Raw genomic sequence first — 27,955 nt, 5'->3', positions numbered from 1 at the left:
CATGATTAGTAATAGCCCCTGTGCTTTTTTCATTATTCAAGTCCTCAACATTCTGATTCTGCACATTTTGATGGTGTTAAATGATACTAGAGGATGTCATAAAAGAAAGGTACCACTAAAATATTCGCAACTTGGCGTAATTTCATAAAATTCAGATGAAATTTATATCATTTTAAAGGACTTGCATTTAAGTTCCAGTTTATGTTTAGAAATGCAGCAAAATCAAAAGTGCTGTGACCTCTCCAGCAAAAATTGTTATAGTCAAAATTGCGCAACTGCCATCGGATCAGTGTATTTTATTTGTTAAAAAATATTTTATAAGAAAATGTGTCACCGACGTTCAAAGGAAGTAAAAATATCATTTTAAGAATATATTCATGAGCAAGAAGCATATTTACTAGGATGCAAATTAATTTGAAAGATTTTGATCAGAAGATGATGCTAAGAAATCAGGTCAGCCAATGTCAAGTAGAAGCGGAGAAATACTGAGAGTCAATCAAACAATTCGTCGTTTCCTGAGCACGCTGAACTAAGTAGTGGTTTACATGTCTGTATGCATCATACCACACAATGGAACTTTTATAAAAAAATACGTGATTTACACTGAGGGATAGATAAGGGAACAAGTAGGACCCAAATTTGTTTAATATAATTTATTCTGTGTCAAACAGTTTAAACACTAATACTGCATTAACAAGGGACAAACCCATGCACCAACTTTCCGTGTACATCATGGACATTCAGGGTCATAGGTTCCGGAACATACACGCATGGCAAATAAGGCAAACTCAGCTTCAAGTTTTACACTTTAGTCACACGAACAGAAAAACTTTCTGATAGGTTATACAAGCCCTTAAAATATATAACATAAGCACTAAAAAATTGAATTACACAAATGGTCACATTTTAACAATCATGACATTTAAAACAAGAGCACCGCGAAACGGAGTATTATACGCCCGAAGAAGATTCGGCTTGAGGTCTTTAATAAACATTTAGGTTATGCTAGTATACTGCTTACTAGGTGTGAAGTGTTTACAGCAAAGGCTTAAACTTCCAATATTGAAACGGAATTGGTAACGCCCCCCAGTGAAATTAGCCTTTGAGGTACGGACCTGGAAAGCATGCTTGACAAATCCTTTTAATGTAGAGATGATTTGTATAAAGTTATTTGAAAATTGCTTTAGTAGTAACCAAGTATGGCCTGGACATGGAATTGCTAACGTCCCCCCCATGGTGATTCTAGTGTTTGAGGTATGGACCTGGAAATTGCGCGCGACACATCCTTTTAATGTAATGATGCTTTAAATAAAGTTATTTGAAAATGACTTTATTAGTGACCAAGTTGTGGCCCGGACACGGATTTGCTAACGCACCCCCATGGTGATTCTAGTCTTTGAGGTATGGACCTGGAAATTGCGCGTGACACATCCTTTTAATGTAGTGATGATTTGTATGAAGTTATTTGAAAATCGCTTTATTAGTTACCAAGTTAAGGCCCGGACACGGAATTGCTAACGGACGGACGGACAGACGGACAGACGATGGAGGCCATAACATAATACGACCCTTCGGGCGTATAAAAAATAAAAAATACTATAGAAAAATCCATCATTATTCATATTCCCTAATACAAATACCACAATTGCATTGCCATCAAAAACATTAAATTATATCAATTTTAACAGCAGATAGTTCAAGTCTCACTTCTCGGAAATCTTTTGTTTGAATTTAGTGAGCAGTTTGCCCTTATTCAGGAAGGATAATCTCCCTTGGTTTATTTAATTGTTTAGAAAAGGAAGACCCCCAAGTATCAAACTGAATGTGCCTATGTTCTCAATAACTTCTTTACAATTCTAAATGATAGTTGTAACATTCAGACAGATTTTGATAGGCAAAAACAAGTTTAATCAAAGTCACGGACAAAACGGAAGGGTCACTCTTCAAATGAAATTCAAGCAACAGTGATCTTGAATGTCAAAGACATACAGTAAATGTCTTAATATTTTCTACTGTAATTTGTAACAATATCATTTCATAATTCATATAACTATTTGTTGTTTATGTTTTGCCAAAAACAAACATGAATCACTATATGTGGTTATAAGTCATAGATAAAAAACTATCTTTATATAGAAATAAAACTATTAAACGATAATACATTGTATAATTTTTATAAGTTAAAATATAAAAAATACCTCTGTACCTATAATTATTTTTGTTTGATGCTATTTTGCAATTGAAAATTAAGACAAAATTTAACAATCAACTTTGTTTTTCTACTGTGTTGGTATAACCTTTTAAGTAGAAAAAAAGTTTAAGTTTCAAACAAAATTTTAAACAAAATTTTAATTTAATTCATTAATTCCTATATGAATTAATGTCAAGGATTGTTCGTATACTAGTACATAAATAAATTTCTTAACTGCTAGCCTATACAACTAACAGACTTGACAATGAAGCAAATGTTCACACAATTTATAAATATACAAAACCAACAAATATTGCACTATAATTCATGGCTAAATAAAGCACACTGAGTTGACCATACATATAAACATGAGTCATAAGAGCACCTATATCGTCTATCTTGGAACATCAAGCGGTGGTATAATTAATTCCTGTGCAAACTGCAAATCAGGAATCAAGTTCATTCTGAATTTAAACATGATTTGGAATTAAATCATTGGAAATCTGTGTTTGTGAAATACTTCATTCATTCAAATACATATAGAATAGTATGTAGCACATAAACAATTTGTTTTATTTCGAAAAAAATTACAGACAACATCAATCTTTACAGTAAAACCTAGTTAAAATATTCTGTAAAACATATACATTTTTCCTCCGTTCAAACTCTGGATCATTTTGCAGCCATTGTTTACAATATTGTCAAGCATAAGCTTTTTTCTCTCCTCCCCAAAAGGTCATTATTAGCGGCAAACTATTACAATGTAATTAAACAGGCATCTTTTTCCCCTGATAAAATGCGCAAGGGTAATTTTGCATATTTTTTATTTTATGTTTACAACGCTATTTTGACACAGGTTGCATATCTTCACACTATGCATTTATATGATTGATGTATAAAAAATATTTTTTGATGAAAGAAAAGAAAAAGAACTTGTCAGCCTTTATAAACCGAACCTGTACCTAGTTTTGAAGAGAGATTTTGAAAAGAGAATTTTAGAGTTTTACAATTTGACATACTCTGTAAAGATCAGCCATTTTTTTGAGAGAGAAAAAAAATGCATATATAGTTTTTGATGCTGTAGAGTTTCTCTGCTCAGATCGTCCCGAATTTAGGGAGAGAAAATACTTATGTTTAGTTACAATTTTGGTCCGAAAAGGATAACTGAATGTATTGTGTCTGTTTTTGTTAACAATATTGAACCAACACTTATGCCCGATCGTAGATGAAACAAAATAATATTTAAAATAATATTTGACACAGCAATCAGATAATCATCAGCATTCAATGAACTAGTCATAGCAATGATTTTATTCCCTTAAACTAATGTGACAAGCACTAAGTATTTAGACAAAGTTCTAGCAAAATATAAGCACCTTAAAATGATTGCAGGATATAATAAGCACCAATGGAGTTATACAATACGTTTTTTAATTAACGGTAAAATAACAGGGCAAATCTAAATGGAAGCAGTCACCATTTTAAAGACAAACTGAATAGTAAATACAGTGTTCTAAAACCTATGTTTTCTGTGTAAATCAATGTAAACAACAAAATGTATACATGTGCATTTGCAAACACAGTCTGAATAATCATCATCTCATTAACAAAATCTTAAATACCACTTGCAGTTTGCATCAAAAATACTTTTGATTTCCATGTTAAAGTGTAATATTTAAGAGATACACAAACATAAGTGTAATATTCAAGAGAGATTACACAAACATAAGTGTAATATTTAAGAGATACACAAACATAAGTGTAATATTCAAGAGAGATTACACAAACATAACTGTAATACTCAAGAGAGATTACACAAACATAAGTGTAATACTCAAGAGAGATAACACAAACATAAGTGTAATACTCAAGAGAGATAACACAAACATAAGTGTAATACTCAAGAGAGATAACACAAACATAAGTGTAATACTCAAGAGAGATAACACAAACATAAGTGTAATACTCAAGAGAGATAACACAAACATAAGTGTAATACTCAAGAGGGATTACACAAACATAAGTGTAATACTCAAGAGGGATTACACAAACATAAGAGTAATATTCAAGAGAGATAACACAAACATAAGTGTAATACTCAAGAGAGATTACACAAACATAAGTGTAATACTCAAGAGAGATAACACAAACATAAGTGTAATAATCAAGAGAGATGAAAACACTGCTTTTCTCAAAACTGTTAAAATGTCAGATAAAACATTATCAGAATGAGATGGTAATCATTTACAAACAAAATATTTAAATTCTGCAAGATTTGCATGCATTGTAACAAGTTTCTGTTACACTAAAAAATAAATATACAATGGTATTTGTGAGTATTAAGGAATATGGCGAATATATTCATGAATGAGGATGTTGTTCAATATGCCACACAACAGTTAATTGCAGTTTGACACAACAGGATTTAGAAAAAGGCCATAGGCTCATAAGATATGAACCACACACAGGTTTTTTATCCTGTAAGCTGTCTCTTGTATTACCTACAAAGGCTAATGTATCCTCAACATAGTTTAGTCTGTGCTGAGCTGGAGACTGGGGATAACTGTAGGTGACCTGGTCACCACCCGCTCCTTAAAACTGTACTCGACATTCAACTCCAGGTTAAGGAGGACAGTTGTACAGATAGGCTGCATTTCCAAGGCGAGAGGTGAGCATGGCAGAGGAATGGCTGTCCAGCTTCAGTAGTTGCGGACAGTGGAACACTAAGGCTGCAGTTCAAACTAGGTGAGAGGTGAGCGTGGCGGAGGTATGGCAGTCTGGCTAGAGTAGTCACCTGGAAACATTAACATGTCAATACAGTAAACATCAGGTCTGGGTGCTATACCATGTTAAAACTAGAGACCAATGGCAACATGCCGAGATCCTTGAAAAGTCCTTTGACACAAACATGCCCTTCCATGCAATTGCAACACAGAATGACATTGTTTTTAACAATACTTGTACCTGCAAAACTATACCTAAAGATGGTAAATGCGTTGGCAAGAATTTTGAAAATTCTATAATCATGGTAAATATAAAGCCACGATAAAGCTCAGTCTAGACCAGTTCTATCAAGGTACATTTAACTTTTAAGTGCTACCTTGATTTTTAAGGTTGAGCCCTGGGTCTTGTGCCTGACAAACTCCCTCACCATGGTAAACCTTCCTGGCAAGTTTTTTGAAAATCCTATAATGCATGGTCAAGCACTTAAGGACCCAGGACAAGGATCATTTCAACCATTGACCTCTAAAGGTGACCTTGATCTATGAGGAGCAGACCAGGATCCTGTGCAGGACATGCCACCTCATCATGGTGATCCTTCATGGCTTGTTGCAAGTGTTTTGAAAATCCTATAATGCATGGTCTAGATAAAGCTTGTAGTAGAATCATTTCAACCTTTGTCCTCTAAAGGTGACCTTGACCTTTGAGGAACAAATATGAGTCCTATGCCCGACATGACCCCATATCATGATAAACATTCATGGCAATCATATATTGCATGGTCAAGATACAGCCCAGACAAGGATTAGGACCTTTAGCCTTGACCTTTAAAGTACAGACCTAGGTTTGATTTGCAACAAGCCATCTCATCATGGTGAACCTTCATGGCATTTTTTTTTTTAAATTCTATTAGGCATGGACAAGGATCATTTCAACATTTGACCTTTAACCTTGACCTTTGAGGTACAGACTTGGGTCTTGTGTTCAACATGTCACCTCATCATGGTGAACCTCCAAGGCAAGTTATTTAAAAATCCTATAATGCATGGTCAAAATACAGCCTAGACAAACTTCAGTCCAGACGCAGGCAAGCACATACACAGAACCCCAATAGTGACAACTATGTCACGCTCACAACATGTGGGCTCGAAAAAATTGATAATTATAATATAAGTTGAAATAATCTACTCCACTAATCTAGTCAGAAATTTGATGGATGAATTGTATATGTTTTCTAGTGGTGAATATGGTTTGATTGCTTTGTTGGCAATTTGAAATAAATGTTTTTCTTGTTTGTTGGAAAAAGTTGCGAAGTACATAAACAGTTCACTTCTTGAACTTATTTGATTCTAAGGCCATGCAATAAGAATGATTTTATTTATCAGTAGCTACTAACTAGATGGGAAATGATACAAAATGTTTAAATACTGATTAATCTGATTAATTAGTTGCTCTGTTTGTTCGTACGATTAATTGATAATGTAAACCCAGAAGATTTCCAATCACTAATGTTTTTACATAAATTCTTCAATATTTCAAGAAAAACAAATATATACTAATATACATGTAAGCAAGAAAGATAAATAGAAGTAAAACTGCTATATAACATGGCCTTAATCTTTTTTGTATCAATTTCTATACACACCACATTCTTTGCTTACCAGAGTTTTGCCAGATATTCCTGGCTGAGAGTGGATCACTCATCTGCATGCTGATTGGCCGGTGGTAGTTAGGGGTGTGATCAGGAGGGCCAATCAGCTCCATGGGCAGGTGACTTTGACCCTGCTGGGACCAGGGTTGGGGCTGCTGGGGCCAGGTATTGGATCGACCATCCTGTTGGAACAATCATACCGGTCAATCATGATTTTCCTGAATAACTACTACAAACAATCTGATGCAACTCTTGTAAATATGTCTTTAAAACATTGTGACATTCTCCACAGTCATTTAAGAAGATCTTCTTAACACTTTTGTTTGATACAATTATGTTCAAAATAAGTGGTTATGGGAATGGGACAAATACCTCTGATTTCGCCTTGTCAGAGTGAAACCTGATATTATCTGCTATAATGAAGCAAGAGCAGAAACAGACAACACTGCCATAAGTCTCTCAAATGGAGCTGGAGCAATTATTAAACCCAAAGGAACATTGTTAAAAATCTCAGTCAAAGCATTGAGTTTTTGTTTGATTGAATTACCATTGATAATTAAAAAGTTTTGGTTGAGACACAAATTATCGCTATGAAAGCCATTTAGTATAACATTTACCTTTAAGTTTCACTTTTGATATAAGAACTTCTTATTGAGCATACAATACTGTGAAGTTTATATAAACATTGAAATAAAAACTGTGTAGCCTTAGACTTTTGCTTTATAACGATAGTGTGACTGTAGGAGGTCGTACCAGAAGGTTCTCAAGGCTGTGGTGTTTCATCTCCCCATGGTATGCCTCAACTCCTGGCAAATACTCATGCCTGGTAATGTAAATATGAATGAATGTAGACATGTGATATGTATATACACGTATATAGGTTGATTTAAACTCAAGCTTTATTAAGAAAGAAATGATTGTTAAACACAAACAGTGATGACAAATGCTTCTTAATTTATCATTAGTTATGACCACCAAGAGAAACATGGACAATAAAGTTGCTTCTACCCAGAGACATTCATTTAAAAACAGAAAATCAGGACAGATAACAATGATGTTACATATCAGCAAAATATCTATATTTTTATCTTCTCTTAAAATGTCCAACTTCATTAATGGTAAGTCTTGCATCCATTCCTATAATGTATTTATTCTTAGCATAACATGATGATCAAATTACGCTAAAGATCAATAATATGTCTCAGAAAATCAATGATTATTTTGTCAAGTGTTTTAACCCTGAAAGCTATTTGGTATGTATCCAGCATTTGAGAAACCTCATCTAGCTGTCAGTGTAGTGTGAGAGGCCCTGACACATACCAGTCAGTGTGTAGTGAGAGGCTCTGATACATACCTGTCAGTGTAGTGAGAGAGGCTCTGATATAGAGGCCCTGATACATACCTGCCAGTGTGATGTGAGAGGCCCTTATACATACCTGTCAGTGTGGTGAGAGAGGCTCTGATATAGAGGCCCTGATACATAACTGCCAGTGTGATGTGAGAGGCCCTGATACATACCTGTCAGTGTAGTGAGAGAGGCTCTGATATAGAGGCCCTGATACATACCTGCCAGTGTGATGTGAGAGGCCCTGATACATACCTGTCAGTGTGGTGAGAGAGGCTCTGATATATACCAGTCAGTGTGGTGAGAGAGGCTCTGATACATACCTGCCAGTGTGTAGTGAGAGGCCCTGATACATATAAGTAAGTGTGATGTGAGAAGCCCTGATACATACCTGTCAGTGTGGTGGGAGAGGCCCTGATATATACCTGTCAGTGTGGTGTGAGAAGCCCTGATACATACAAGTAAGTGTGGTGTGAGAGGCCCTGATACATACCTGTCAGTGTGGTGTGAGAGGCCCTGATATATACCTGTCAGTGTGGTGTGAGAGGCCCTGATACATACCTGTCAGTGTGATGTGAGAGGCCCTGATACATACAAGTAAGTGTGGTGTGAGAAACCCTGATACATACCTGTCAGTGTGGTGTGAGGATCCCTGATACGTACCTGTCAGTGTGATGTGAGAGGCCCTCATACCTGTCTGTGTGGTGTGAGAGGCCCTGATACATACCTGTCAGTGTGGTGTGAGAGGCCCTGATACATACAAGTAAGTGTGGTGTGAGAAACCCTGATACATACCTGTCAGTGTGGTGTGAGAAGCCCTGATACATACCTGTCAGTGTGATGTTAGAGGCCCTCATACCTGTCTGTGTGGTGTGAGAGGCCCTGATACATACCTGTCAGTGTGGTAAGAGAGGCTCTAATACATACTTGCCAGTGTGGTGAGAGAGGCCCTGATACATACCTGCCAGTGTGTAGCGAGAGGCCCTGATACATACGAGTCAGTGTGGTGTGAGAGGCCCTGATACATACCATTCAGTGTGGTGAGAGAGGCCCTGATACATACCTGTCAGTGTGTAGTGAGAGGCCCTGATACATACCTGTCAGTGTGTAGTGACAGGCCCTGATACATACCTGCCAGTGTGTTGTGAAAGGCCCTGACACATACCTGCCAGTGTGGTGTGAGAGGCCCTGATACATACTAGTCAGTGTGATGTGAGAGAGGCCCTGATACATACAAGTAAGTGTGGTGTGAGAAGCCCTGATACATACCTGTCAGTGTGATGTGGGAGGCCCTGATACATACCCGTCAGTGTGGTGTGAAAGGCCCTGATACATACCCGTCAGTGTGGTGAGAGAGGCCCTGATACATACCTGTCAGTGTGGTGAGAGAGGCCCTGATACATACCTGTCAGTGTGGTGTGAGAGGCCCTGATACATACCCGTCAGTGTGGTGTGAGAGAGGCCCTGATACATACCCGTCAGTGTGGTGTGAGAGAGGCCCTGATACATACAAGTAAGTGTGGTGTGAGAAGCCCTGATACATACCAGTCAGTGTGATGCGACAGGCCCTGGACATACCTGTCAGTGTGGTGTGAGAGGCCCTGATACATACCTGTCAGTGTGATGAGAGAAGCCCTGATACATACCTGTCAGTGTGGTGAGAGAGGCCCTGATACATACCTGTCAGTGTGGTGTGAGAGGCCCTGATACATACCTGTCAGTGTGGTGTGAGGCCCTGATATATACCTGTCAGTGTGGTGTGAGAGGCCCTGATACATACCTGTCAGTGTGGTGTGAGAGGCCCTGATACATACCTGTCAGTGTGGTGTGAGGCCCTGATATATCCCTGTCAGTGTGGTGAGAGAGGCCCTGATACATACCTGTCAGTGTGATGTGAGAAGCCCTGATACATACCTGTCAGTGTGATGTGAGAGGCCCTGATACATACCTGTCAGTGTGGTGTGAGAGGCCCTGATACATGTCCCCAGTAGAGGAGTCATCACTGAGCTCGTCAGAGTCCTGGCCTCCTGACCAACTCCCTGTTATAGTGTCCATCACTGACCTGTTCACAAACAATACCAATATAATAGTTTAAAATGATTACAGTAACTGCATTTTAAAGCAAAATTAATTTCTAGCAATCAACTTGCAACAATTGGCTTTGAATTGTTAAACTTTAATACCAAAAGTTATGGAAAACAGTCATTTGCTGTTCCATGAATTGCACTTGAAGTGAAAACAATTTACAATCGACCCTGTAATAAACCTCTTCTTAAAATATCGAATGCAGTACTCAACTTAACAGCCTGATTCAAATAATTGATACAATTTTCCGAATATTGTGTTGCAAGTATATCACCGTTTTATATAAATCTGTAAAAATAATGCCCTATATACAAATATATTGTGTGTTTTTTAATAAAAAAAGAAGCATTTTGCAATACATAATATATATTAAAAGTGATTTAAACTGATCTTTCTTCATGAAAGGTTGCATAATAACATGATAGGGTGACTTATTTTGCATGTTGCCAGATAAAATTCTAAAATTTTGCCATTCATTTATCGGTAGTATGCCTATCATACAATAGTTAAACGGACTTTGTATATAATATATGTATATGATTCCAAATTGTAAAATAATCAGTTAAACAATTTTATAATCACTTGAACATTATGGTTAAAATTGAATGTTTTCTTTTCAGCAACAATGCTTTGCACACATTCTCTTAGGAATGGAAATACACTTGACCTGTGGTGTTAGAGTCCTTCTGTGGTTTTATCATACATGTAGCCGTACTGTAATATTTGTAACCAATAAAACATAGAATTAACTTTTCAAAGACCATAATTAAACAGTAGTGGGTTTTTTATTGTACAAGTTGAAGAAGAAACGCCGCACAAGGATCATACAGCCAATGCTATGAAAGGTCTCATCCAACTCTACCTACAAACCCAGTTTGGTCTCACATCGTCAACCCAAACAAAGGCTGTTTCAACCATTTTTCATTATAAAGAACACAAAAACAAAACTTCTACACAATTTCCACTAAATCCATACCCTGATCCAGCTAGGTTGTTAACAGGCCAGGTCCGGTTAAGCTTGGGGTCAGGGAACCCCACTCCAAGGGACTGCATGTGCGCCACCCCGCCCGGTGGCAGGGTGCTGGGTCGGTACCCGACCCCATATCCAGGTGGAGGTGTGGCAAAGTCATATGTAATCTGGGGGGGCATTACCTGACCCACTGTTGGAGAAAATACATAAGTTATGCACCAGTCAATTGTAACCACAGCCCCCCAGGTCCGGGGAATAGCCGGGACTTTGACTTTCGGTCCAGCCAAGCCCGGGTAAGATCCCCATCCTGCGGGGACAAACTGCTGGTAAAATCCCCGCCAAATGCCCTGCACCCCAGGGACTCTAAGTAAAGCCCATTCCCTGCCATTTTTGTCGCAAAGACAAAACCACCGCATTCACCCGGCACTGCGGGGCCACTTGAAAGTTAAAAACACGGCCCATTTCCCCGGCTATCCCCGTTATAACCCCGGACCTGGGGCTGCCGTGGTTACAATTGACTGGTGCATTAACAACATTAGAGAAAACTGATTAATCACATTGTGTAATCATTAAGTTTTAAAAACTTCAATTGTTAGTGACAATAACATCAATGAGATCAAAGGAGGCTTTCACCTTAGGCCATGCTGTATTATGATTTTATGTGACAGCGCCATGGAGTGGTTATGTTTTCGTCTTTAAAAACAGTCACAACAATTACAAAATTCAAAATTGAGCAAAAGTTTTTAGGAGTGGCTAATGATTGAATAAGTCAAGAAAAAGTGTTCACCACTAAGCAAAGGAAAGTCAAATTTACTGTCAGATATTTACCTTCAAAATTAATGCCTTATCAAGTTTTCATCTGTTTATTTACGAAATAAAATGATTGCCAGGTATGTGTGTTTTAAAATGGAACTTGATGCTTAACATTGAACATTGATTGAAAAAACAACAACATTTGTATCAATGTTTATAGATTATTTCAATGTATTAGTTTATGTCCAAATAGTGATATACGGTATGTAAACTTCTTTATCAATAAAGCCTCTTTGCCTACCTGGCAAACTGGCCCTGTGCTGGTGTGGCCAGGTGTTCTGACCACCCACATTAAGGCCCTCACTGAAGCTTGTCACATCTATGGAGCCCTCTGACCTTCGCTGACCCTTGCTTCTCAAGGACAACCCTGGATCCTCGCTGATATCAGAGTGGACTGGGCTGTATGAGCTCCGAGGAAACCCAGGCACCCTCAGGTTTCCATGGTTGCCAGAATTGTATGTCCCCTGGGTTGAGTTGGAGGGGGTGTTGCGGGAGGGGGTGAGGCCAGACAGCAGGTTGATCACACTGTCAAGCTCCTCTTGAGATGCCACCTGACCTGACATCGAGGCCACATACACTGCAGGAAACAAATCACGCAACTTATAAGAAAATTGAATCTTACAAAAGATCAACAAAACTGATCAACAGAAATCATTGAATGTGAAAAACTGCAAATGTAATTATGCTTTAAAATCGGAACAGTCTCAACTCCTAAAATTTCACCAATGAAAATAGAACTGATATTTGTTGTAGTCATGGTTTCTGTCATGTAAAATTGTTTATATATCTATAATCCCTATACTTTTAACATACATGTACTCACCGTCTTTTGCTTCCAATACTGCATCTGTAGTTTGGGCATCTTCTGCAGGCTCTGCAGAACTTGGGTCCAGCCCAAGATCCACCAGAATCTCTGATTGGCCAGCCTCAGTCACATGATGTTTAGAGCTTGAATCTGATTGGCTAAGAGTCCCATCTGAGCATTTATCTCCCTCTTGCACCTCTTCCTTGTCAATATCCACATAAAAAGCACTTTTTCCCTCATCTGGTGAATTTTTCCGTTCAAAGAATGAGAAGAGGGAAGCCTTTAGACCGTGTTTCTGATTCTTCGGCGAGTTAGTGACAGTGGGAGTCTTTTTGGCTTTTGAGGTCATAGAGTAAGGCATATGAAGGTTGAGAGACTTCACCTGATCAGCGAGGTCACTAGAGGATGGGTCATCACAGGCACTTGTCAACCGGTCAACGGCAGAGGACACAACGTTGGAACACAGGAGGTGATACTCTGCTTGTAGTTTGATGAACATTAGAAGGCACTGAATCACGGCCTGCAAGATACAAACATATGTAACAAGAGGATGTTAAAGTTAAAGTTACAATTCTCCATCCTTATTTTCCCTCTTTTTGCACTTTTAATAATAGCCTTTTTAGGGATTAACATTTAGTAACCAAAATTAATATGTTTTAAAATTGATATGAAAAACACACTGAGAAAATGGAATATTTGACTTCAAGAATATTATGATATTGCACTATGAATATTTTAAAATTAGTATTTGGTTTCAATTGAGATATCTTTTGATTTAATGAAAATTTCAAAGTTTTAAACTGGTATGTTCAGCTCAATCCACGGTGGACTTATTAACCAATATACATGTTTTATCAGCTTCAAAGTGCTTTCTTCAACTCAATCCTGTGAGGACTTATTTACTAATATACATGTATTATCAGCTTTATAGCGGTATTTTTAGTGCAATTAACAGCAGACTGATTTATTAATATACATGTATTATCAGCTTTAAACTGCTTTTTTTAGCTCCATTCACTGTGGCTTTATTTACTAAAATACATGTCTTATCAGCTTTATACTGGAATTTTTAGCTCAATCCACTACAGACTTATATGCATGTATTATCAATGTTGCATATCACCTGCTTGACCGAGGTTGTTGTCTGCTTCTCTGGGATAATTGCTCTGGCCGCAGCTTCCATGTCACCAAGGCGACCCTGGACAAGAGCTGACTCCCCACAACTGAACACAGGGGCTAAGATGGCCGCAATATCCCGGGAGACAGCCTCGTACTGGCACCCTGCAAGTCGCCCACACAGGCCAGACACCAGCTGGGAACCACACACATCAAACTGTTTCCAAGCTGATCTCAACCCTGACAGAACAACCTCTATACTGGCACCAGACTCACTCCTCCCATCCTTAGAACCTGCCTCAATACCATTCATTTTTGTAGAAGTTCCATTTTCCATAACTTGTCAATAATTTCTTGTTATAATTCTGATGGTTTTAAATTTCAAAATATAAAAACTTTCCTAAACTACATGCATATAAAAATAAATTAATTATCACTTAATCCTGTAAAACTTTTCAAATCAAATCTGTGTAAATTCATCTTCACAGACTGATGGATGCCTCTGTGTATATTCTGGTTATAACTGGTACATCTTCTGGCCCAAGGAAGATGGAAGCTGCAAAGAAGTAGGAAGACAGATTACATACGGAAATATATGAAAAGATTAACATCCACAGCATTTGAATTCAAATTTTTAAATAAAACAAGGCTTCAGTGACTTCTTTAAGCAACATTGTTTACCAGTATGAGATGTTATCACATGGACAGTGATAATTTACTTGATCTAACATAATATTTTCTAAGTAATAAGATTGCAAAACTCTATCAAGATCACTGACTCAGTATGAAGTGGCAATATTAGCAATACGAGTGGAGAGCGTCATGACTTAACTACATGTACTGTATCTCACTAACCAGTCATTGTCGTCAAGTGCTTTGTTAACTTATGAACTTTATCATTAAGTGGGTCAACTTAACACTAACATGTGTATGGAAAATTGTGTTTATAAACAAAAACAGTCTAAAGTTACTTCCACTTGAGAAAAAGTCCCTTAGGTAGAAGTAGTAAAACAATTAAGATGTTTAAGTTTAAGGAAGTGATTGTTTTGAAATGGCATTTTTATTTAGAACAAATGCTGTCACAGTCATGTGGTTTATGCCCCCTATTAGGCCTTGATAAATGGATATAAGATCACATTGAGATGTTTGTAAAACAAGTATGTCTGCCCAATGGCAGCTAATTAGTCATTTTGCACTACAAGTACCGGTATGTTGGGTAATTAAAGGTTATGACCAATATCCCTTTCATGCAAGAGGATAGAAGGTATAGTTATTGACCAGTTTTCAATGTTGTTTTAGGAGATGATGAGTTATAGTTTCTAGCAAGACATGTATTGGTCCTCCTGACAGCAGCCAATTAGTTAAATTGATAATTTACAGTTAAGAATATGGGCAATGTAAGTTAAATATATATACAGATAACTGCTTAAAGGTCAACTGAAATAATAATCAATATGTTGATAATAATATAAAATGGTCAATTAAACCATTTTATACTGGTTATTATTATCTAAACTGAAATATAACATCAAAATAATCAACTATCACTTGTCACTTTTAAAATTTAAGAACACAGAATGGTAAAACCTACCGCTTTTGCCACCAGCCTTACGTCATACCGCTCTACTGACAAAATTTACCGCTTTTGAAAAAAAATCATAAACATTTTTTGGCCATAAAAATTTAATTTGAAAACCCTCAAAATTCTATCAACCATGCTAAAATGCCCCATAATCTGTTACTTTAAAAAAAATGGTTCAATAAAGGACTTGTCAAATCACTTGACACCTCGGCCAAGATTGTTGCTAAGTAACGGCACAAAAGACTGCATCCTACCAATCAGCATTATTTGCTTATTGATAACCTAATAATCAGCATTCTTTTTTAATTATAAATTCTTATTATGATGCTTTCAAATCATTATAGAAATAACATTCCGAAATTCTTATTAATTATCTTCAATGTGTAAAATTTTACAACATTTTGGCGTGAAAATAAAACATACACAAGTCTTAAGTCGTCTACACTTACACTCGGCCCTAGACCTGTTTTTTGCAGTATGATAGATTTATCAGCGGTTCCAAGACTAAATATAAGCTTTATAAATATAAGCTTTATTTTTCCATGCTAGACGTAATATTCCTTCTGTTTTCTCAAACAAATTCATCAACCATTTGACAAGACCCTGATCCATGACTTATGTTAGGCGTATTTTCTGATAATCTAAAAACAGTAACAACCATCAAGTTATTGTATATCGTATCCATCAATGTTTTTGACTGAAAATTATGCGTGGGATTAAGAAATTCTACCGCAATTGAACCCAATCTACCGGCTTGGAGACCCAAACGTACCTCTCTTACATTGCCAGAGGTTCACATGACTGTTTATTTTGTGCAAAATACTTTTGCACTTACATGCTTATGCACCAGTCAATTGTAATCATGGCCCCCCGAAGTCTGGGGTATAGAGGGAACTTTGACTTTCGGTCCAGCCAATCCCAGGTAAAATCTCCACCCTGCGGAGACAAACAGCTGCTAAAATCCCTGCATCCAAGGTAAGGCCTATAATAATGTACATATCTAAAGCCAACATTTTAACTCATTCAACCCCGAGAACATCTTGGCTAACATGCGAACAAATTCTGTAACAAAAAAAGATACTTCCGGCACAAAGCCATGGCCCATTCCCCACTATTTTTGACGCAAAAACAAAACCACCACATTAAACACAGCCAATTTCCCTCGCTATCCCTGGTATACCCCCTGACTTTGTGGTGTGTGTGTGGGGGGGGGGGGGGGGGATTACAATTGACTGGCACATTAAATATGAATATAACCCTGTATACTCTATTTCTAACATCAAATCCTTACCTAGATACAGTTTCAATATTCTATAAAAAAAAATGTTTTTGCACAAACCCGTTAAGACGATAGGGATAAGACGATTCCGTAATGAACGTCTATTATTCTAGATTACCTAATTAAAATCATGTTATGTGCAATGCTGTACGCTTATAAATCCAGTTCTATCCCTTGTCAATAGATAATATATTCCAATACCATAGTATAAAACCTCGAAAAAAAACCGGTCGGTGGAATTACCGAAAACCCGAAAATCCCCGTAAATACCGAAAATCCCTTCCATTCTCTGAGGTATATAGCGTTTTCTTAAATACGCCCGGATTTACTACTTTATTGTGTTCGAATGTTGTATGCCGTAATTGTTGGAGGTTGGAGAGGGGTGGGGAAGCCTGGGGAGGGTGGGGATGGGGGTCGTGGTGACTAAAACCCGGGACCCCCTTTCATTTTCAAAAGTTCGTACAAAAGAAGAGTATGCGAGGAGGTTCTTACGCCGTTCCTTCAAAACTGCATTGTGTTTTAGTGGGTTGTATGCTGTATATCTTGGTGGTTGGAGAGGGGTGGGGGAGTCGGAGTAGTTGGGGTGGGGCAGGGAGTGATTAAACCCCGGGAACCCCATTCATATTTCTAAGTACATACACAAGAGTATGCAGTATGGTTTAAAACTGTATTGTGTTTAAGTGGGTTGTATGTCGTGGTTGAGGTTGGTTGGAGAGTGGTGGGGGAGTCGGAGGAGGGGGTGGTGGCTACGAAGAAGTCTCAAATACTACTTTCACATATCTCATTTCAAATTGTAGAGGTAAGGGAGGGTAGGGTCGTACCTTACCGTATACAAAAAAGTATGCGAGGGTGTGTACGCCGATATTTAATACTTCATTTTGGTCGTCCTGTATGCCAAAGTTGTTGGTGGGTGGAGGGGTGTGTGGAAGTCGGACGAGGGGGATGGCTAAATCCCGGGAAGTCCTTTTAATTTCATATATGTTAATGTTTTAACGACTAGTTCAATATCACATTTCATTGTGTTTGGTTGCTATTCGTATTTTAAGTATATCGTATATTGAATGTTTTAAAGGTGTATTATTTGTTATTGATATTTCCTGTAATAAGTTATCCGTTTATTTCGTTGTAAAGCGCCTTTGAACGTGTGGTTAAAAATGGTGCTGTATAAGTTAATCGATAAATAATAATTGCGTATTGTGAACAAGTTGTGTGTCGAGAAAGGTGAATAATTGGTATCAAGCGGGAGTTGATTATATTCCAAGTCAAAGTCAAACACGGTTTATTCTCTCATACCATAAACATGGCAAATGAGGTCCTATACAAAACATATATACATGGCGGCAGATATAATGTAAATTTCTAACTACAATTCATATGATACCCAATACGAGTATCGGACGGTCATTTACATGAAGCCAGAAAACATTATAGTCAAATCACAATGAATAAGGTTGTATCAATAGTAGAAATATTACCTTTGAATCACTTGTACATAAGAAAAAGAATATCTAACAATTGTGTGCCTAATTTATACAATTGTTCTTATGTGTATCATAACGATTTGTATGTGTCTCAACTGTTATGTGGAATCGCTTGGTATGTTTCATTGCACAATCTCGCGAAGAAAGAAATGCAAATTGCACAATTTCACATAAATACCATCACTGTACCTAAATAAGAATCATCAACATATTTTAACATTTGTAATGACAATGATAGGAAAGTGTATTTAATGAATAAAGGCTTAATATAAGATTTAATATCATAAAGCATACTATTTAAATTCATACATGAAATATTCGTCTCAATATCGATATGGACATGTCATTGTGAGATATTGGTCCATGTCTGATACCTATCAGTAATGACACCCCGCTGTGACAGATTCTTATCGTGCGGTCAGTACTTGGAACCATGCTGTCACTGATGACTATAATACGATGTGTATTGAACCCCAATGGCGGTCAGGTTCAAAACGGGATGCTCCTGTGAACCAGAAATTAAATCTGGTATTTACACAAAGGAGTATTTGAAGATAAACTTTCACTTATAATTATAATAGTTTTGTTCATCCTCACCTGATGTGAATATTTTTTTGAATGTATTTATGATTCTATTTCATATTATGTATAACCTATGTCATACCATGTGTTTGTTTATTTATTATTCATTTGTGGTTAAGAAGATGATGTACGTTGTACAAGTCTTAATAAAATATCTGTTTCGCTTTCGAGTCTTTGAGGTACGCATGAAGTAACAACTGTACTTAAAAAATGAAAAAAGGGTGCATATGTTTTCAGTTTATGTCCCCCTTTAGGGAAAGCTGAGACATATGCATTGACGTGACATTCAACAGTACTGCCAACAATGTCACACCATTATACCTATCTTTCTAGCCATGGGTTCTTTGTATGCTTTGATTGATAATTGACAGTCATTATACAACTGTTTTGTCAACTCAGTTTTACATCTTGTACATATGTTTTATTTATTTTGTTTTATACACTGACTGTTCAGGCTATCATATGTGTATGTAACTTCTATTATTATACATGCTTTACATTTGCCACAACCCTTGCGCGTTAGTGCTACATTGCTGCTGAAGAGAGCCATTACATAGCTCTCTTACGTGGACTTAAAACATTGCATTTCTGTATGATTACTAACCCATTTAAATGCTGGTATGCCTTTATGTGAATAGTTCTAAAACGGGATATTAAGGTTTATAGAAAAATGTTTGTGAGCTAGATAGGTCTATATAACAAACAAGGTACAGTTCACGAGTACTGTCATAGTGGCAAGACGGTTGTTAATTACCTTTAATTCGAACATATCACTTTACGGTCATTCCCGTGAATGTTTCGGCAACCTAACTGTTTTCGCAGTATAGGATGATTATTTCAAAATAAGTATCGATTTCTTTCGGGATTAATTGATGAATATTTTTAACATTGCATAAGCAGTCCGTCTTAAAATAATACGAAATGAAAGTCCATAAGGGAGGGAGGTTATTTGCAATTAGACCAATTTTTTATGATTTTTTGAAGATGCTGTTGCATTTCAATGTTCTCTGAAGCTGTAGTACGTAACAAATTAGGAATGTGTTGAAACTTCTTCAACTAAATGAGGGTAGGTTTTGGGTGGGGGTGGGGGATGGGCCATGACGAGAGCGCCTCCTCGTGGTGTTGCCTGAATATGGGACGGTGAATGAACAATCTGTTTTTCATCTAAATTAGAAAAAATATATATATAATACAAATCTTTGGTCCAATTCAAGTCCACATTCATCCTGCCATAACTGAACGCTCTCATATGGTCGAAAATTAGCAATATCACTTCGCTTAAGATCATCCTCTTTCATATAATATACCTCTTCGGGACATATGGCATTATAATAACCGCCTACTCAGCCCCCGAAGGTGAACAGACCTCGGCTTACGCCTCGGTCCATATACACCTTCGATGGGTAAATGGCCTGTCCTTATTATGTCATATGGCCCTCAGTGGTGTATTAGGCCTAAAAAAAAATTATGTCTGTTTCCTGTAACATGCTGAAAAAATGATGGGTCGGTAGGTAGGGATTTTTTTTTTTTTTTTTTTTTTTTTAATGTTCTAAAATGTCAGAATGATCCAATATTCATGTCTGTTTCAGGTGAATTATTTTTTAATAAACGAATTCAGTGTGGTATATATAGATTCAAACTTTCTGCCTTAATTAAGCTAAAACTGCTAGTTTGACAGCCAATGTACATGTATTTCAGTTGTAGAATGCATCCTTTTGAAGGGCAAGACCTGGGTTCGACTCCCAGCAGTGGCAACATTATGTGCAATTTTGAATATTGTCAGTATGTTTACCAGGGAATCAGTTCATCTTTACACTTTGCAAATATAACCTAGTGAAAAAGTGAATCAAATAACATTTAGACAATTCATTTTTGGCAAATGTTTTAAACAAAACTTTCAAAATGCATACATTTTGTAGTAATAAAACATGATATTATTGCACAAACTATTTTAATATAGACTGTGTAATAATATCAAGTTGTATTACAATTAAATGAACATGGCAACTATTATAAAACAAACAGTTGGCTAGACATGGTAAGAATCATAACTATAAAATCTGACTAGCATCAAACCGATGTTAATAATACAACATGAACTGGCAAGAATCTCCACAAATCATATATAAATCAATACTTCGAATGATAAATGACTAGAATCAATGACTGAACCATTTAACTCTTAAAGCGCTGTCAGAATTGTACAGGTCTTTGGGACTGCTTGTACACTTAAACCTTACTTACTGACTCAGCAACAAACAGTGTAGACCCTGATTGGTCTACACTGGTCACAAAGGCCTGATATAGTCGTGCTTCACGTTATATATAATAATATAATATAAATCAATACTTTATAAAATGATAGATTGGACTGGAATAGGTTCAAATAGACTAGAATCAGTATCAAAAAAGCTTAGAATGACTGATAAATAAATAATTACAATTTTCTTTTTTAAACAGTACCTTCATTAAATAGTTTCCACCACTTAAAAAATAAAACAATTTCCAATGTTTTAAAAAGATCTGCTGTATTAGATCCACTGTTCAGTCTGTAAAAATCTCAAGCACGATGAAAAATAATCAATATCACTTTTAATAGAATACCTTGTCTTATTTCCTTTTCTGGACTTGACTGTACTTAGGTGGTTAAACATTCACAGAGTCAAAACTTGGAAAAATATGTTCGGACTCTGACGAACGTAGTATTTAGTTAATGCATGTTCGTTATGTAACCCAATTCATCCTTGTCAAATCCCAATATGCCCTCCGATTGTTTAGTTGCAACGACATCTTTCTTACTTTAACTTTCAGTTTCACTTTCACGTTTATCTTTTTTTCCGGAAGTAAACAAAAACAATCAACGTTCCTATTGCCAATATTGCAACATTGTATTTTTCATTAATGGCATAACCATAACTGTTATACAATACTGTTTTGTTATAGATCTTAACTGTAACACTACACAGTTCTCCTTTCACTTTCATTAAAATTGACAGGAAGTTAGCGTGCACCTGTTTCCCGCGCTTTTTAGACCATGCGCTACGAAAAAAATGTTATTTTTCTGTTAACTCATTAAAAACTTATAAGAATATTTTTTTAATTAACCGAGATTTAATAAAACAACTTAAAATAAATGAACAAAGTATATCTTAGCATTGTTGTTTTTCAATACCATCGCACTTAGCGGAAATGCAGAAGGTATCCGTTAATTTGCATATTGGGCGGAGTTAATATTATGTCATTGAGTTTGAGTGCTGCTAATTGACACGGTTACCGATCAGATTCGAGATCGATAATCACTTGTCACTTCGGGTGTTAATTGCTCTTGCGGGTTAAACAAACATTCAGATCATGCATTGAGGCTCCTTTCAGATGATACCGACTCTCACACCGAAATATCCCGGGTCAAAACTGACACATACAACAAATGTCAAACCGGAAACGTTTGTAACTATGCGACGAATCTGGACACGACTAAATTATCGTTGTAATACGATAATACGCCTTCTGCATTTCCGCTAAGTGCGATGGTATTGAAAAACAACAATGCTAAGATATATTTTGTTCATTTATTTTAAGTTGTTTTATTAAATCTCGGTTAATTAAAATAATATTCTTATAAGTTTTTAATGAGTTGGCCAGAGATCGCTAAAATCTGACCTTTCGAATTTTGGGGCATAAAAAATTTGCGGTCGGCGGTAAAAAAATACGGTCGGTCGGGTTACAGGAAACAGACATATTATTTTTTTAGGCCTTATATTAAATTTCTTTAATATCGTAAACACTGACGTGCAACGTACTCTTGAACTGCATTACACTAAGAAATAAATATTCAGACTTCCGATGTTTATTTCATACACCGCGTACTCTTACTTGTTACCTCCGTGTAAATACAAGATTTAATTTCTGGTTCACAGGAGCATTCCGTTTTGAACCAGAACGCCATTGATTGGGGTTCAATACACATCGTATTATAGTCATCAGTGACAGCATGGTTCCAAGTACTGACCGCACGATAAGAATCTGTCACAGCGGGGTGTCATTACTGATAGATATCAGACATGGACCAATATCTCACAATGGCATGTCCATATCGATATTGAGACGAGTATTGCATGCAAGTATTTAAACGGTATGCTTTACGATATAAAATATTAGATTATGCTTTTATTCATTAATAACACTTTCCTATCATGACCAATGTTAATATGATGTTGATGATTCGTATTTAGGTGCAGTGATGGTATTTAAGTGAAATTGTACAATTTGCATTTCTTTCTTCACGAGATTGTGCAATGAAACATACCAAGCGAATCCACATAACAGTTGAGACACATACAATTCGTTATGATACACATAAGGACAATTGTATAATCAACTCCCGCTTGATACCAGTTATTCACCTTTCTCGACACACAACTTGTTCACAATACACAATTAATTATTATTTATTGATTAACTTATACAGCACCATTTCTATATACACGTTCAAAGGCGCTTTCAACAATATAAACTAATTACAAGCAATATCAATACAAAAGCTATTAAACAATCAATGTACGACATATTAAAAATCAGAAAATCAATAAAAAAAATATAATGTGATATCAATTGAATTACTAGTTTGAAGTTGAAACATTAAATATCAATATCTACGATAACAAAATAACTCCAGCCCATGTAAAGTACACAACTTCTGTGTATCTTTATTACCGTCTGCTGTCTTATCAGATCACACATTTAAGTGTCCAGCTGTGCGGTGTCATCCAATACAGTACAATTTTCATAAACGAAACTGAATGAATAAATCTTGTTATCATACTTCGTTGGTTTTGATTACGTTTAAGTCACCCCAACACCCCTCCACCGACTCCCCTTCCCCTCTCTACAACCAACTATGGCATACAAGCGATGACACTAATAATAAGTAATTACTCCCGGCGTACAAACCACCTCGCACACTCGATGTAAAATGAAAGGGGGTCCCGGGTTTTAGTCACCACGACCCCCATCCCCACCCTCCCTAGGCTTCCCCACCCCTCTCCAACCTCCAACAATTACGGCATACAACATTCGAACACAATAAAGTAGTATATCCGGGCGTATTAAAGAAAACGCTATATACCTCAGAGAATGGAAGGGATTTTCGGTATTTACGGGGATTTTCGGGTTTTCGGTAATTCCACCGACCCAAAAAAAACTGTGGCTTAGCGTAGACTAATCAAGGGTTTTAACAGGTTGGCAAATAATTGGTAAGGCCAAAGGTGAAGAATTGGATCCTGACAATTATGAAAAAATATAAACCACATGTACTTACTAAGTCAAAAATGCAGAAAGCGTAAAGTTAATCATTAATTGCAAATAAGTTTTTTGCTAATTTTCCGGAAGTAAACACAGTAGCACACAACAGTTCAGTCATAGTCTTAATTGTTGTGTGCCTCACATGGAGGCAATCGGAAATCCCCGGCCATTTTCCATCGAAAACAACCACGGATGTAATGCAGGCACATCGGTAGAAGTAGTTCGTAAAATTTTAAAGAAAAGTATTTATTAATTGTAGTTTTTAAAGTGTATTTTGTATTATTCAGTTGAATCTATTGCCAGTGAAGTTATTATTGCATCATTTATAAAGATTCCCAAAAGTTAAGGCATCAAGTTTAACTGCTAAATTGAAATTACTACGCGAACTACTTGCAGCGTAGTTCAATGTAAAGACTTCTGACATTGTTAACAGTCCATTACACACCGAGGTTGCATTCGATGAATAATGGTCGAGGAGTTCCGATTGACTCCTTGTGAGACACACAACAATTAACGACTAAACGGAAGTTTTGAAATGGAAATTTTGTGAGGTTTTAATCTTCCTTATGGATTGTTAGTCGCCAGAGCTCTTCTTAATGATGAAATATGAATCTGCATGGCGATCCACTTGGTGGAAACACGAGCCTCAACACTAATCACTGTAATTGACTCATGGTTGTAATACTGAAATAGTTTATTACAGATATTATTATTAATTATAGATATTGGCTGGGAGTATCAGCTATTTGTTATCGGTCCCAGAAATTGGGAAACGAAATCGTTCCAACATGTTTATAGAACTAAGTTTAAGTGTTGTTTCTTAATCTTAATTATTTGGTATTCAAATATTGTACGAAATTGATTTTGGTATTCATGCAACTGGGCCATATTTGATAAACAATACAACTCTATTTGACGTTAGAAGGAAAAAAGCCATATAAACACGCATATGTTTCTAAAGGGAATATCTTACAAAGACTCAAGCATAGTTTATCATTTCAGGCTGGGACCACTTATAAATCCTACTCCCATGTTCAAGCAATCCTGTCTTTTGAAAAGCTTCAGGGGTAGGACCTCGGTGACGCTCATTGTTGACCAACCAAGTTAACCCCGTGCTCTCACTGAGGTCATGACTCGGCTCATCCAGCTAAACTCTATGGTCGTATGAAATACTTTCTCTGAAAAGACACCTTCGTTAAATGAGTTCATATCTAATACATAGCTCAAATATTTTTGTCATATGCCTTTCCCCCTTTGCCGCATTTTCACTGCGAATATGTGATCTTGAAAGTTCCCCTTAACGGAATCGAGATTCGGAAATGAATAGTCGTTACAGCGCTTTCGGAACAAAGTCCGGCTGCAGACGGAATCCCGAAAAGGATAAATCAGAATGATCAGCATCGACGCCTTATTTTGGTGACCGTTCGTCGACTGCCCGTTGAATATTGCATGTGTGTGAGAATGTCAACTACCTATAGAGATTTTGTTTTAAACACATAACAGGTATTACGCAATCATACATGTTGACCGGTCGTGAATGTTTAATGGCATATATATCGTCGGTATGTCTTAAGCCGGGCTTATCATTTTGGCTTATACTAGTATACGTATATATATAATACATTTTGAGTGAACCGAGACCAACTGGCAGGTACGTGTTGTCCTCCTGCGATGTTCATAAACCGGAAACCGTTACACCAACATAACCGACAACAGATCGAGGGGTGAACGCGAAAAGGTTCTAAGTGACATTAAATAAAGAAGCAGATAGAACTTTTTCGCTTTCACCCCACGAGATGGAACTCATGCAACAAGCGCACGTCCATTGTCTTGATACAGAAATTTTAATGAAGCAGAAATCTGCTTTGAAACTTGTCTGTTGACATGTTAAGCGGATTTTGCCGTCCACGTCTTTAAATTGATCTATAATCGATGCAGTCAGACCGTAAGACTTCATCAGCTGTTTGGAGTGGCCGGCTCTTAAGCCGGCGGTAATTAGCTTCGCATAGCATCCGGAGGCCCAGTCATTCTAATTTTTTAAAGATCAATCCAATAACAGAATGACGTATTTTAAGTTTAAGACAAATCAAGTTACCGGGTATAGTGTTGCAGGAAATGTAAAATTGACCGGTTTGCACGGGCCTCATTTACAAAAACAATATACCAAGACATTTTTCTTTGTCAATACATTAAAAACCAATCTGTATGTGAAAAATAATCACCCAATGCGCTTGTAGAAGACAAATCTGTCAGTTTAGATTCTGGGAAATGAATGAGCATATCGAGTGGATATTGTTTTATGGAGTCGGAGACAACAATAATTTGTCGCTAGAATCTCTCCAGCGTTGAACGACAACAGCAGCATAAATGGAGCCGGCAATGTTTAACAAAGTTTTTCTGGGTATGCATTTCAGCTTTTTTATAACCAAAGAAACAAGTAATTTAAACTTTTGATTATACGTTGCGATCAAAATTATACATTAAATTATTTCTGTTAGCATAATAGCATGTCCAAGTATGTGAATTTCCATTGAAACACTTTCACGGTGAACTTATGAAATATAATTACATGATAAGAGGTATTTTTTTGACAATTGTTTATCTTCTTTTTTCAGTGCTTTTAACTACAGTCGAGTGCTATGCCTTTCTTCCCGATCCATTAAATCTGTGGCCTCTCTCGAACGTCTCGCTTTTCAGTGACGTCATTGGGGAAAATGACATCATCCATGACGGTAATCAAGTTTGCTTCACGTTCATCGAAGGCCCCGCAGAACTTCCTTACTCCGTCATAGACATTGAAGAGCAATTGGAGCCGTTCCTTGACGCGAATATCAAAGGTACTTCACCCCTGCGGGACCTCACGGTCTCGTTTTTCGTGTATCCGGACAACGACGAGGCGGACATTAAAGGAACGCTAATTCACTATCAAGCGGAAGAGCGCGAAGTAATGCGGATACGCATGCTCGCCAACACCTTTCTCGTGTCGTTTAGGGACGAATACGGAATGAGCGCGGGAATGATGTATCTTGTGAATTTCCTTACTCCACATGCATGGAACCTCGTTACAGTGACACGCGAGTACGCCAGCGGGAAAATCATCGTGTACAAGAATGGAGTGGAACTATACAACGCGGATGACGAGTTCTCTGATGTGATCAGCTTTCCGAGCACTGGGCGGCTGCGGCTGGGGAAGTCCCAGGACCCGGATGACGAGGACGTGTTCGAGGGGAGCTTTGCGTGCGTACAACTGTACGAACATCGGGTCCCGGATTCGCCACAGCGGAGCGTGGCTGAAAGGTGTCACCCAGATCACTGGAATAGGCAATTTCACCGTGAGTATACATATCTGACAGTGTTTTGAATCCGAAATATTTCAAGGAATAATAGAAAGTCGTCCATATTGAGAGCTAAAGTTATTCAATTCCTGCAAGAGAGTGTTCCTTCTTCGGTAAATATAATAAAGGATCTTATGTTCTCACTCTTTTTATTTCAGACTTCTATCAAGACAGCAACGGTTTAAAGTGTTTGTCAGATCCTCCTAGCAACAAAGCTATGAACACTTCCGTGGTTTCCATGACAACAGTGACCAAGGGTTCAGCCTGGGAGGCTTTCTTGAACCAGTTTGATTTGAACGACAGCGGGAACGAAGTTGGCTACCTTAAACTCAGAACGCGTGACCAGAAACCATCGACGGAAGACGATTTGATTGGACAGTACAATGTGACGAACTTTAAGATTTGTTCACGGCTGTGTGTGCGGGTGAACGGTTGTCGAGCGGCGCTGGTTGACGGAGCCGGGACACAGTGCAAACTTTATGACGACGACGAGCCAGCACTTTTTGTTGACGATGCTGGGAGTAAATATTACATTATTGTTGACTAAGGCTCAACAAAGAACCGTTCTTTAAAAACATGACACATTGTAGGGACAGCTGTCTTTATTTAGCATCATCATTATTTTCTTATTCGATAAAAATGATTCAAACGACTTGTATGTAACTTCTAGTGACAGATTTACGTGCTCGTCGACGATT

The 27,955-nt window shown here is 37.3% G+C and overlaps 2 protein-coding genes across 4 annotated transcripts; one reads left to right on the top strand and one right to left on the bottom strand.

Moving 5' to 3' along the window:
- Positions 1–644: 644 nt before the first annotated feature.
- LOC128242751 (uncharacterized) lies at positions 645–24,071 on the bottom strand. Of its 3 annotated transcripts, none has more exons than XM_052960022.1 (9): positions 23,939–24,071; positions 13,705–14,253; positions 12,600–13,101; positions 12,018–12,353; positions 10,970–11,153; positions 9,857–9,970; positions 7,317–7,386; positions 6,574–6,745; positions 645–4,985 (listed from the first exon to the last, which is right to left on the bottom strand). In XM_052960022.1, the coding sequence occupies exons 2-9, from the start codon at positions 14,032–14,034 to the stop codon at positions 4,933–4,935; spliced, it is 1,761 nt and encodes a 586-aa protein (XP_052815982.1). In that variant the 5' UTR covers positions 14,035–14,253; positions 23,939–24,071; the 3' UTR covers positions 645–4,932. The 3 variants fall into 3 exon arrangements, with proteins under 3 accessions (XP_052815982.1, XP_052815984.1, XP_052815983.1); XM_052960024.1 differs by lacking the exon at positions 23,939–24,071 and adding an exon at positions 14,477–14,510; XM_052960023.1 differs by lacking the exon at positions 23,939–24,071 and adding an exon at positions 14,379–14,468.
- Positions 24,072–26,289: 2,218 nt separating this feature from the next.
- LOC128244446 (uncharacterized) lies at positions 26,290–27,849 on the top strand. Its single transcript, XM_052962450.1, has 3 exons — positions 26,290–26,323; positions 26,538–27,254; positions 27,416–27,849. The coding sequence occupies exons 1-3, from the start codon at positions 26,290–26,292 to the stop codon at positions 27,802–27,804; spliced, it is 1,140 nt and encodes a 379-aa protein (XP_052818410.1). The 3' UTR covers positions 27,805–27,849.
- The last annotated feature ends 106 nt before the right edge of the window (positions 27,850–27,955 follow it).

The sequence above is a fragment of the Mya arenaria genome, chromosome 8 (assembly GCF_026914265.1).
Source record: "Mya arenaria isolate MELC-2E11 chromosome 8, ASM2691426v1".
NCBI lineage: Eukaryota > Metazoa > Mollusca > Bivalvia > Myida > Myidae > Mya > Mya arenaria.
The sequence above is the reverse complement of the archived record's forward strand: the minus strand, read 5'-3'. Positions and strand labels throughout refer to the sequence as shown.

What these genes read in the sequence shown, in the direction of transcription:
- LOC128244446 (XM_052962450.1), top strand. Translation starts at nt 26,290, where the DNA reads ATGGAGCCGGCAATGTTTAACAAAGTTTTTCTGG. An exon ending in GTTTAACAAAGTTTTTCTGG is followed by an intron (nt 26,324 to 26,537) that starts GTATGCATTTCA and finishes TTCTTTTTTCAG; the next exon opens with TGCTTTTAACTACAGTCGAG. An exon ending in CTGGAATAGGCAATTTCACC is followed by an intron (nt 27,255 to 27,415) that starts GTGAGTATACAT and finishes TTTTTATTTCAG; the next exon opens with ACTTCTATCAAGACAGCAAC.
- LOC128242751 (XM_052960022.1), bottom strand. Translation starts at nt 14,034, where the DNA reads ATGGAAAATGGAACTTCTACAAAAATGAATGGTATTGAGGCAGGTTCT. An exon ending in ACAGCCTTGAGAACCTTCTG is followed by an intron (nt 6,746 to 7,316) that starts GTACGACCTCCT and finishes TTGTTCCAACAG; the next exon opens with GATGGTCGATCCAATACCTG. An exon ending in GAATATCTGGCAAAACTCTG is followed by an intron (nt 4,986 to 6,573) that starts GTAAGCAAAGAA and finishes TAATGTTTCCAG; the next exon opens with GTGACTACTCTAGCCAGACT.